This window comes from Diabrotica virgifera, chromosome 5, assembly GCF_917563875.1.
Source record: "Diabrotica virgifera virgifera chromosome 5, PGI_DIABVI_V3a".
Taxonomy (NCBI): Eukaryota; Metazoa; Arthropoda; class Insecta; order Coleoptera; family Chrysomelidae; genus Diabrotica; species Diabrotica virgifera.
Window position 1 is genome coordinate 49,638,508 of NC_065447.1, and position 12,927 is coordinate 49,651,434.

The window sequence follows — 12,927 nt, forward strand, 5'->3', positions numbered from 1 at the left end:
CTAGTGTTCTGCAAGAATCTATCTATATGGATGACCTGATCAGCGGTGCTGACAGTCTTCATGAATTAAGTTGTCTTTTCGAACAATTAACTTCTTTGCTAGAAACCCATGGTTTCCTCCTCCACAAGTGGAACTGCAGTTCTTCAGAATTTCTGTCTCAACACAATTTAAATCCCGTCTCTGAAGTCAGTCTTAACTTCACGGGATCTGATAAAGTCTTAGGCATATTCTGGGATTCAGAACGCGACCACTTTTCGTTTAAAACTCCTATCTTCAAATTGGCTAATGTTGTTACTAAACGTACTATTCTCTCCTACATTGCTACTTTGTATGACCCGCTAGGATGGTTATCCCCTGTCCTTGTGAACGCTAAGCTCTTGATACAGGAAATATGGTCCCAGAAATTGGACTGGGATCAACCCATTGACTCACCCATCATTATGAAAAATTGGCAAAACCTCTTATCGACATTCAAAACTATAGAAGAGGTCAAGGTACCTCGATGCTTACTTTTACAAAAGAAAGTTGTTGATGTTCAATTAATTATTTTCACCGACGCATCGGAAAAAATATACAGCACTTGTGTGTATCTCAAAGCGACATACTCAGACTTTTCTGTATCGTCGCGGCTTATCGCTTCTAAAAACAAAATTTCTCCGCTAAAAAATAAACTCACCATCCCCAAATTGGAACTTTGTGGAATAGTGTTGGGAGTCATTCTGGCTCATAGACTTTTTCACATCTTCAAGAAAAATTTGAGTATATCTTCATCTCATCTCTTTGCTGACTCTACAATTGCCTTGTCTTGGATACTTTCTAAAAAACACATTTGGAACATTTTTGTACAAAACAGAATTCAAAAGGTCAATTCCTTGTTGGAAACTTTTCCTTGTGATTTCCATTTCGTCAGAAGTCACGAAAACATCGCTGACCCCGCTTCCAGAGGGATAAATGTCTTTGATAATCCCCAGACCACCGAAGACTGGTTATGCGGACCTAGCTTTATTAGAGACAATCCCATCGATTTTTCTCTTCATCAAATTCCTCATTTTCAGGATGATCTTCCTGAATTAAGGAAGTTAGTTGTCTCAAACATAGCAACAAATCACGAACTCAACGACACCTTTGAAAATCTATTCGCTAAATCTTCTTCTTTTCGTAAAATTCAAAGAATTGTCGCTTATCTTTTTAGATTCATCAGTAATATTAAAAAGAAAATAAATAACTCTCCACGAGATACGGATATATTGACGCCACCCGAAATGGAGATCGCTGATCACGCGATCATCAGGTATATCCAAAGTATCTACTTTAAAAAAGAGATTCTTGAATTGAAAAATGCTAAACTCGTGACCAATAAAGCCATTCGTAAACTCAACCCCTTCCTACAACATAATGATGGGCTGATTCGTGTGGGAGGACGTCTCCGACACGCCCCCATATCGTATAATCAAAAACACCCCATTCTACTTCCTTCTAAATGTCGAGTTGTAGAACTAATCTTGACTCAAGCTCATCATAAGTTATTACATTCAGGCGCGCAAACAGTACTTTCGTATGTCAAAATGAAGTACTGGCCAATTGACGGATTAAGACAGATTAAACGCTTAATTCGTAAGTGTGTAAACTGTTTCCGATTCATGACACCCAATTCTGTTCAACAGATGGCAGATATGCATCCCGATCGTGTACTCCCCACTAGACCCTTCCAAGTCGTCTCAGTGGACTATGGGGGGTTCTTCTTAATTAAGTCCTCACATTTGAGGAAGGCACCGCTTTACAAAGCATACGTAGCCTATTTCATTTGCATGAGCACTAAATGTGTTCATATCGAACTCGTCACAGGATTAAGCGCAGAAGCCTATATTCTTACTCTGAAAAGGTTTATTGCCAGAAGATCCACGCCCAGTATTATTTGGAGCGACAATGCCACAAATTTCCATGGGGCAAAAAATGAAATGCGCGAATTCTATGATTTTTTCTTAAATCAAAATAATTCGGAACAGATTAAGGAATTCTGTACTCAAAACTCCATAACTTTCAAGATGGGTGTTCCCCGCAACCCCCATCAATTCGGCCTCCATGAGGTAGGAATAAAGAGTGTGAAGTATCACCTCTATCGAATTATAGGAAATTCCCACTTCACCTTTGAAGTGTTTAACACAGTATTATGCCAAATCGAGGCTATTCTAAATTCGAGACCCATCACTAGGATGTCGTCTGACGCCAATGACTTCGCTTTCCTATCTCCAGCTCACTTCTTAGTTCAAAGAAGTTTAACCGCGCCCCCTGAACCAAGTGTTTCAGAGATACCTGAAAATAGGTTGAATCTTTTTCAGCGTATTAGTAAAATTCAACAGCAATTTTGGAAATTGTGGAAAAAAGACTATCTTTGCCTCCTGCAGCAAAGAAATAAATGGACCGACCCTACTGACCCTGTCAAGATCGGGGATTTGGTTCTGTTGAAGGAGGATGGTACTCCTCCACTCTTATGGCCAACTGCCAGGGTAATAGATGTATTGCCTGGTAAGGATGGTCTAGTTCGTACTGTCAAGATTCACACTACTCACGGTGATTTTCTTCGTGGTATTACGAAAATCGCTGTGATTCCCCTGGAAGATTAAAATCTATCCCTAGGGGGAAAACTTATCGTTTTCCTCCATTTTATCGTTGTTACCCCTTGTGTATATAAACTCTAATTTCTTCAAACATTTCTTATCGTTGTGCACATCTTTGCCAATCCCCTCTCTTCGAGGTGATATAGGCCATCTCTCTCGCCTGTCGCCCCCGGCAATATGTACAATAAATATATTATACACGGCTCACTAAAATAATTAGTTACGCCCCTGTACTACTGATTACTTAAAATTCAAGTAGTATTTATGTAACCTTTCTGGAAACTCCAGGTTATTGTTGAGACTCGCATTTGAACCCCTCGCCGGGGCAGATCGTCAAAAGCTTCCTAACGAGAATCATCTCTAATCTATCGACGCTCCCGCTATTCGTAAAAAGGCCGCATTTTACCGGCTTTTTTTGCTATCGTTTTATACCGCTCAGATAATTCAATCTGCTCAGTATTATCGACGATGATTTATTTAGCGTATTAGTGAGTGCCTTACAAATGAACCAAATGGATTATGGAATTCAATCAGAGCTCTGATGTGACACGTCATCAAGGAATAAAACTGTAAGTACTCTACATGTATGTGAACATAACTTATTAGTCGTGATACTGTATGCATTTTGAACCATATACCTCTCGTAGCAAATATTCTTTGTGCCATTTATGCAGATAATACTTTAAATTACATATGAAAAATCGTTATCTACTCTTAACCAGCTTACCTATGGGAATATACTCTATAACCGTACAATAAGTATAGGTTACTATTGTTAAGGATACTTTACGTATTGCCTAAACAATAGGACTTATTAAATATTAAGGGTACAGTGATGAGGGCGCTAATAACCGGCAAAATAACGCAAAATATGGACAAAATAATGCGTTGTGAAATAAAAAGAGATGAAAATAGTAGAGGTGGGAAATTATCGGTTTTAACCTATACAATGTTAATATGATTTATAGGTTTATATCGATACTTTCCCACCTCTACTATTTTCATCTCTTTTTATTTCTCAACGCACTATGTTGTTCATCTTTTGCGTTATTTTGCCGGTTATTAGCGCGCTCATCGCTGTATAATGTCAATAATTTACAGGGTGTAACAAAATGCAGGTCATAAATTAAATTACATATTCTGGGACCAAACATAGTTTGATTGAACCTACAGTCCAAAAAATGAAAGATTACCCATGAACGATCATATCAATCACTTATTTTGTATTTGCTGTCTTTTTTGTATAAATAACAAACGTTTGTTATAGAAAGAGAGAGCAAATACAAAATAACTGATTGATATGATCGTTCATGGGTAATCTTTCATTTTTCCGACTGTAACTTACCTTAGCAAGAATGTGCATATAAAAAAAGTTACTTTGAAGTTTCAAAATGAAAATCGATTTTTTTCAATATATCGAAAACTATTAGATTTTTTATTAAAAATGGACATGTGGCATTCTTGTGGCAGGAACATCTTAAAAAGGTGAAACAGTGAAATTTGTACACCCCAAAAAAATTTTTTTGGGGGTTTTGTTCCTTTAAACCCCCCAAATGTTTGTGTACATTCTAATTAAACTATCATTGTTGTTCTGAAGCTATTTTCTTGTGGCATTTTTATAATCAAGTATATTCAAATGGGAAATAAGCCATAAATGGCGTCGAAACGTTAATAAAATAATTTTTAGGTAAAATTGTGGCTTATTTCCCATTTGAATATACTTGATTATAAACTATCATTGTGGTACCATTAGTTCAACACAGTATTTTTAAAACATTTTTGCTTCTTAGTATTTTTTCGATAAGCTACCTTTTATCAAGATGTGGCTTCTTTTTCGTATGTTTCAAATTATACCTAAAAATGTAAATTATACATTTTTCAGATTATTAACAGTCTCTGTAATCGTACTTATCGTATACAAAAATATGTGGTGGATTCAACGAATATTCAAAATATCTCGATAAACACTGGCTTATCGAAAAAGTACTAAGAGGCAAAAAAGTTTTAAAAACATTTTGTTTAACTAATTGTACCAGAATAATAATTTAATTGGAACATACACAAAAGTTTGGGGGATTTAAGGGAACAAAACCCCATAAATGGCTTTAATTCTTATATACCTAGAGTGGTTAATGCGTTGTCCCTACATGCTGAGCGAACGAGGCTTTAGTCCCATGGCAACGCTCAAAAAAAGCAAAACCTTGGCCGACGCTGTGAGATTTAATTTAATTGATTGTCATAATTTTCTTCGCTTGATTAAACGGCATAATATTTAGCCATCCTTTTAATCTACCCCAAACGAGCAGATACCTGCACCTAATAATGATTCTAGGTCTGCTCACCGTGGCTGTTCCAACCCATCAGAAAATCTACAGTCTACAGTCCGCTCTCCACCCCCAAAATAGAAAGGAACAGCCCATTTCATAGAGTGTCACGAATGGCTAACTGTTATGCTGATAGTTTGGATTTTTTTAATGAAAGCTTTAGTAAATTTTTAAACCTGTTAAAGGAAATTGTGATATAAATTTTTCAATGTGATAGTGTAGCAATATTGTAATAACGTTTAACTAATGATTGTGTACCTGTCAGTTTCATATATCAATGTTGTATTGTTTTATTATTTTAACTTTAATTTATTTTTCTAAGCACTTTTTAGACTGTATGTAGACTGTTTTTATGTTAAGATTTTATTACTTGACTAATTCTACTGAGGTTTTTAAACTGTAAATTGTACTAAAAGTGGCCCGTTACTAAATAAATAAATAAATAAAATTTTTATGGGGTGCACAAATTTCACAATTTTTTTAAGATGGTCCTGCGATAAGAACGCTACATGTCCATTTTCAATAAAATAACTATTAATAGTTTTCGATATTTTGGAAAAAATCGATTTTCAGTTTGTATCTTCAAAGGACTTTTTTAAGTTAGGTTCAATCAAACTATTTTTGGTCCCAAAATATGTGATTTAATTTATGACCTGTATTTTTGTTACACCCTGTATAATACTTATGTTATTTTACTGAAACACCTTCAAAATGTAACATGGCAAAAAATTAATGTATTTGAAGGTAGGCGTATATAGTCATCTTTATAGCGTTGATTGATAAATATAGGGGGAAGATACGAAACCATGTGCATTATTTTGTTCCCTTTAAAATCTGCCTGTATAGTGGCGCGCCTAGCGTAAATTTGTTGAAACTAGCCAAGAACAAGCACTTATTCTACGTGGTCCGTATTCAAAATTTTAACGCACAGTCGCTATCATATTAATCTGTATTAATACCTGTATTAATTTTTTTTTCTGCAAAAACGTTGAAAATATAAATTGACTATAGAGTTTTTTTCACTAGTCTTGACCTCACAAGTAAATACTTTTCGAGTTATTTGCGCGTGAATATATTCATGTTTCAAAAAAAGTATATTTCATGAGGAAATGAGGAAGTATTTCGTCAAAAAATATTCATAGCAAAAATACAGCTTATAAAAAAATGAAAAAAATGTTTTATATATGACATATGAAGTCGTAGACTCAGTAAGAGCAGAGTTGTAGCTAATAAAAAGTAGGTTCTTATTCGTCAAATTCCAAATTAAATATTTCTACGTGAAATAACCAAAAAATTAAGAACTTTTCGGGGAAAACTCATCATAATTTTTTTAAATTGTTTAAAAACAGCTTTATTTTTTTAAGTTTCTAGTATCAGAAGTAAAAGTTGCGCACAAAATAAAGTTGATCCCTTTTTTTGTAAACAAAATTTTAAATATCACCTCTTAATTAGCATCCCAGATGAAATTAATCAGACCTATGAATATGACCTTTACACTTTGGGATATTTCGTATCACTGATAATTATAAAGTTATTTTGAAAAAAAGGCATTTTTCTTTCAAAACAAAAAAAATTACTGTAAAACTAAATTTACGATAAAACTTACAGATCATGACAAGGCGAAAACGGCGGGTCCTTTGGGAAAAATATTCCCATGAGATTTTTTTGCATAATCACATTCGTGAGACATCCCAGAATAAGGCTCAAGAAGTCACCCACGTGAAAAGTGGTTCAATTTTTTTTAACAATTTTTTTTAATCAAATTGCAAAAATCAATATTTTTGGCTCGGACATTTTTTTTGTAGGTTGTTTGGACCATTCTGGATAAAAAAGGTCTCTTATTATTTTTCTCTAAAGTTGATCGTTTTTGAGTTATAAGCAATTTAAAATTGCAAAAACCAAAAATGGCGATTTTCAAGGCTTAATAACTCGGTTAAAAGTTATTATTATAAAAGTCAGAAAGTGACTAAATCAAAGTTTAATGCCCTCCCTACAAGATCCTGAAGAAATTTTTGTCATTGTTTTATTACTAAGCTGTTATTTTTAAGTAATAATAATGAGCGCCATGCACGAGGTAGGCGGCCGTAAATGTGAGTGCAAGTAAGATGCACAATTGGACTGCCGGAGTGGCATCTCTCTCGCACTCAGCATTTACGGCCGGCAACCACGTTCATGACGCTCAATATTATTACTTAAAAATAACAGCTTAGTAATAAAATAATGACAAAAATTTCTTCAGGATCTTGTAGGGGGGGCATTAAACTTTGATTTAGTCACTTTCTGACTTTCATAATAATAAATTTTAACCGAGTAATCCGAGTAACCCTTGAAAATCGTTTTTTCATTTTTTTCAATTTTAAATTGCTTATAACTCGAAAACGATCAACTTAAGAGAAAAATTTTTAGAGACCTTTTTTATCCAGAATGGTCCAAAAAACCTACAAAAAAATTGTCCGGGCCAAAAGTATAGATTTTTGCAATTTGATTAAAAAAAATTGTTAAAAAAAATTTGGCCCACTTTTCACGGGCGACTTCTTGAACCTTATTCTGGGATGTCTCACGAATGTAATTATACAAAAAAATCTCATGGGAATATTTTTCCCAACGTACCCGCCGTTTTCGCCTTGTCCTAAGTAAAGTAACTTGTGAAGCGGTAACGATAATTTGATTTTATTCGTCTTGAGGCGCCAAACGAAAAACACAAACGACTTTTTTCTTTGATACATTTTAAATTGTGTTTTGATGTGATTTATAGCATCTCTTTCGAATTAAAAATTTTACGCAAGTTCCCCTTCAGAGGGTGATTTTCACGATTTTTTAAAACTAGGTTTTACAAAAAAAGGACCAACTTTATTTTCAGCGTAACTTGCTTACTTTTAATGCTAGAAACTTTTTTAAAAACAAAAATAAAGCTTTTTAAACACTTTAAAAAAGCTGCGATGAGTTTTCCCCGAAATGTACTTTATTTTTTTTGTTAGTTCACGTTGAAACATTCGATTTGGAATTTGACGAATAAGAACTTACTTTTAATTAGCTACGACTCTGCTTATACTGAGTATAAAGATTTCATACAAACGCCATTTTTTTTAAGTGAAAAAACTCTAGAACAAAACTTGCTTCGAATTAGTCAGTTTATCCACTTGGTAGCTACTAGATAGTATTAGACTTATTGCTAGCTACCTAGCCCTATACAAAGTGACTTTAGAAAGTCCACATCTACATTAGAAAACCTAGTGGATATTGAGTCATTCATGGGTTATTTGGATGTGATCATGTATGTTTGGCTTATGGCTATCTTTTATTATATAACGCGTACCATTTGGGGATTAGATATTATAAGAATTCTATTAAGTTGTTCAATTCAAGGAAATATAAAATTTATTAATAATTTTCTATATAGACGAAACTTATTCGAATAAATAACGTTCTTTTAGACTCAAAAATCCAATTAAACGACATTCCTCAATGGTCTACTCTTAGTGTTGCACTTTTCCTTATTGCAATCAATCACATCGCTAAATCACTTAATCCACTACTCATTTACAAATTTAAGAATTGTTCGAACACTACTGGCTTAGAATTTTTTCCCACTAAAACGAAAACAGTAATCATCAGTAAAACTCCAAAGAAGCACATTATACTACCGAAAATCTACCTAAAGAATTTGTTCTTCTTCTTTTTCTTTTATATAGGCGGTACTGCCCGTTTTTCTTCAACGGTGCCTTTCATTCTGTCCCTAAATTGTCATTCCATCTTTTCCTTGGGCGTCCCTGGCTATTCTTACTATCCTTGATTCAGACATCCGGCTTAAGCGTTGATTCCACTCTTCTTTTCTATTCTTTACCCAGGCATTTATATTGTCTATCCCACATATGCATTTGATTTCCTCACTTATTACCCTGTCCCGTAGTCCTTTTCCAGCAATCCTTCTTAAGATCTTCATTTCGTTGGTCTCCAGATGTCTTTGTGTTTTGCTTGTATCTGGTCTTGTTTCGGCAGTGTAAGTCATAACTGGTCTAATAACTGACTCATATTATATTCTGGCCTTTGTTTCCACTCTTAGGTGTTTGTTTTTCCACATTGTGTCGTTTAGGCATCCGGCCGTTCTACTGGCTTTAATTATTTGGTCTTTAACCTCTTCTTCGATATTGTTGTCGGCTGATATATTAATTTATTATTAATCCAAGGTATTTGAAAGTCATTACTTGTTGTATAATTTGATTGTCCAATTTGCATCTTATTGATTCTGTGGATATTACTAAGATTTTTGTTTTTTCAGGCTGATATTTTCATATTCATTTCTTTTATGTTAATGTTGAACTCATGCAGTATTCTTTGTAGGTCGACTTTGCACTCTGCTACTAACACGGTGTCATCAGCGCAACAGAGTTTTTTATCTCTCTTTATCGCCCATTTTGTACCCTCTTTTTTTCTTCACTTGTTTTATTATTGCATCCAACTTTATTTTAAACAGTATGGAGGGTTTAGTGAATCTCCTTGTGTTTGCTTCCTTGATTCCTGTGTTTGCTTCTATGGGTTCTGTTATTCATTAACTTTCATTTCTATTTTATTTCTTACATGTATGTTTATGAGAACGATATACGGCAACTGGTAATCAAAGGAAAGATAGAGGGTAAGAGAGGTCTAGGAAAAGATGTCATGGCTGCGTAATATTCGCCGAATGATAATAATGAAATTACTCTTAATATAATAATGTAGGTAATCCTGACTATCTAATATCTCACCTGACAATACAATCCACGGTGGACGCCTACGCAGAAGTAAAGTTAATAATAAATAATTCAATAAGTATACTTAGTCACGATTTTCCCCCTAACTCGGAAAATATCGACCGCATGAAAAAACTTGGAAGAAATTGTAGGAAATCGCAACAACTTAAGTCCTTACCATTTTTTCGAAGAGTTTAAAGTGGCCGAGCGGTTTACTTAGTCAATTTTATATTAAGTAAATACCGTTGCAATATCTCCAAACAAAATATACAATCATCAGAAGAGACTGTAATTAACGAAAATACCTACCTAATTTTTTATCGAGATTATGAGGCAAATAAGATAAATGTACAATATATAAAATCACCCAGTGAGTATTTTTCTCGTTAAATAATTTTTTTATTTGGAATATTCAATGATTTCTTTCAAGAATTCAAATTAAAAGACAAATTACAACTACAATTCTTGTTAATTTAAAAACGAGTTTAGAAAGTAATAGGTGCTAACTTCAATAATTATTTTAAAGATTGTCTGATTGTCATGATCATGCCACTATTATCGTTGAATAGTTGAATGATAACTCAAATATAAATGAATGAAAAGAAATAAATACGTTCTATTATAATCCAGTCGGCCGACCCCAAATTCCGATAACCAAAGCTACCTGAATACGTCTCATCGTTGTCTCAGGTAAATTCAATCTCGTACCTAGAAAGCTGCTAACGCCATCTATTTCTAAAACCACTGGTGTCGTACATAAACGCTCGTTTAGTTTCGTATCTTCTCCCCTCTATTTATTAATCAATGGTTATAGTGTTAGTTAATTTCAAAATATCACTCACCTCAACTTTAGTATAATTTTCGACCTCGTTATCTGATTCCCAATCATCCGTTTGGCAAGCTTTGTCATTTTCGTTAATACTAAACTTAAGAATAAGTTCCACTGAATCAGTAAAAACATGCTTCCCATGCGTCTTGTATTCATAATATTTTTTAGTCTGACCGAATTCTGTTTCAAGCCACATCGTACCACTTTCACTTCGTTTGTAATCCACCTACAAAAATTTGGAACATTTATTAAAAAGTTTTTTATGAATATTACAGTTTATTCAGATAAGCTATGCAGTAGTTGTAAACATTAGTTGACAGCGATCCGTCATCGGCAACAGAGAGATGGCTACTTCGTTCAGTGTTTAAATATTTTAGGATAACAGTTACTGTACAGTCGCGTAAATTATTCATTAATTTAATTAATCGGACTATTTTTTCACTATGTATTCAGTGATTACAATATATACTATACAATAAAAACTAATAATCGAGAAAAGAGAAAGTGATTTTAATAATATACTGTTACTATGGAACAAGTAAATAAATTTTGAACATTTTTAACCACTAAAATCGTTGTTTACATGCACTGCATCGCGTATTGAAATTTAGTATAGTCATGTATAATACCTTATCAAGATTATTGGAAATTATAAATGTTGCTCCATCAGCATATTTAGATTGATGTCGAACCTCATCTTTTTCACAAATAGGCTTAAAATGAGAACGTTCTGATGTTAGCAAATCCTCCTTATCTGAGTTCTCAATAAAATCCCTGTCAGCCTTGAAATTAAAGGTATTCACCGATTTTCCAAAAGGGTTAAAGGCTTTTGGCTAAAATAGAAACATTATATTAATTATTCATCATAAATTTATATATTTATTAATCATACATTTACATATTTTCTATACACTAAGCGCCACGCTAGTAGACACACGGATAACGAATTTCTAGGGGTGGGCTAATTCGGCCCATTCTCACCTGTGACTTTCATGCCTGTCATGTCATGTGACTGTTATGAAACTATTTAAAATAATTGTTTTTTCATACAAATACCTTAATTATTAATACTATTGTTACTCTGCTTTAAAAAAAACTTTATTCAAACACCAACAATATTACAATACTTTATAAAATTTACAACTTTAGTACAATGACAACTATAACCTTCAAATACAACACTGTTCTATAAACTGTCAACTTTCAATGTTTATATTTTGTTTTCTATGGTTTGTTTTTAAACCAAGAGGAGTAAATTAAAAAGACAGATTCATGCCCAAAAAAGTCACTAGAGAAGTCACCAAATACATCTTCTTGTTTGGTTGATCATGTCGGCCTTCGACGGTAATTCATAAATATTACAGTCGGAAAAATGACAGAATACCCATGCGTCATCGATGATATGCATACGAATCAAATCAAAAATTTCTAGTCAAAACAAAGTCTAAACTAAGTTAATACTGAAAATAAACGGATCTGACTACTACCCCACCATACGATTTTTCGCTACGTAAGAATGTGTCAAAAAAATTTTGTGATCTAACAATAAAACACTGAAAACGTTTGTTTTCTAACTTCCACAAAATTTATTATAACTAAGTGACTACAGCTGTTTCGGCGGAGTGCCTTTCTCAAGTGATATAGTTTACAATGTGTTTGCCTTTTTAAGTCTTCAACTGAAGAGGTTGAGGAGTGGGGAGCTGTTTGTCTCGAGTTGGTCATTCAGAATTATATCTGTATTTTTCAGTTTATTAATTTCCATAGATTCTAAAAAAGATAGCTTAAGGCCTTTATTTTGAATATGTAGAATTTGAAACTCTTCATTGAAAGAATGATTATGATCTAGAAGGTGAAGTGCGTATGTAGAAGTGTCTGTTTTTCTATTGTTGAATGCCCTTTTGTGTTCTGCTATCCGTTTGTCAAAAGTTCTGCCAGTTTGACCGATGTACGTTTTCGGACAGTCACCACAAGTTAGTTTGTACACACCACTCTGTAGTTGCTTTCTCTTTCGACTTTTATTGTTCTTAATATATTTGCTTAAGTTGTTGTTAGTTCTGAAAGCTGGTGTTATTCCTTTCTTTTTTATGTATCTGGCTATTTTTGTTGTTATCTTGCCAGTATATGTGAGAGAGCAGAAGGTACTGGGTTCTTTCTGTGGTGGTGGATACACTAATTTCAGGGCTTTCTTATGGAGTTTTTGGTTTAAAATTTTGTTAACTGTTTGTTCGTTATAGCCGTTGTTTACTGCTATTTGTTTATTTGCTAAACAAATAGCAGTAAACAACGGCTATAACGAACAAACAGTTAACAAAATTTTAAACCAAAAACTCCATAAGAAAGCCCTGAAATTAGTGTATCCACCACAACAGAAAGAACCCAGTACCTTCTGCTCTCTCACATATACTGGCAAGATAACAACAAAAATA

The 12,927-nt window shown here is 33.7% G+C and overlaps 1 protein-coding gene across 3 annotated transcripts in view; it reads right to left on the reverse strand.

Annotated features, from left to right (window-relative positions):
* LOC114341448 (uncharacterized) overlaps positions 1 to 12,927 on the reverse strand; it is a 148,751-nt gene that overhangs the window by 37,553 nt on the left and 98,271 nt on the right. For all 3 annotated transcript variants that reach the window (XR_007698444.1, XM_050652482.1, XM_050652481.1), the window contains 2 exons: positions 11,131 to 11,334; positions 10,515 to 10,727 (listed from right to left, as the gene is read on the reverse strand). Coding sequence is in view for 2 of the 3 variants with exons in the window: in XM_050652482.1 (XP_050508439.1) it covers positions 10,515 to 10,727; positions 11,131 to 11,334 (417 nt within the window). In the remaining variant the exon portion in view is untranslated. The remainder of the gene's footprint in view (positions 1 to 10,514; positions 10,728 to 11,130; positions 11,335 to 12,927) is intronic.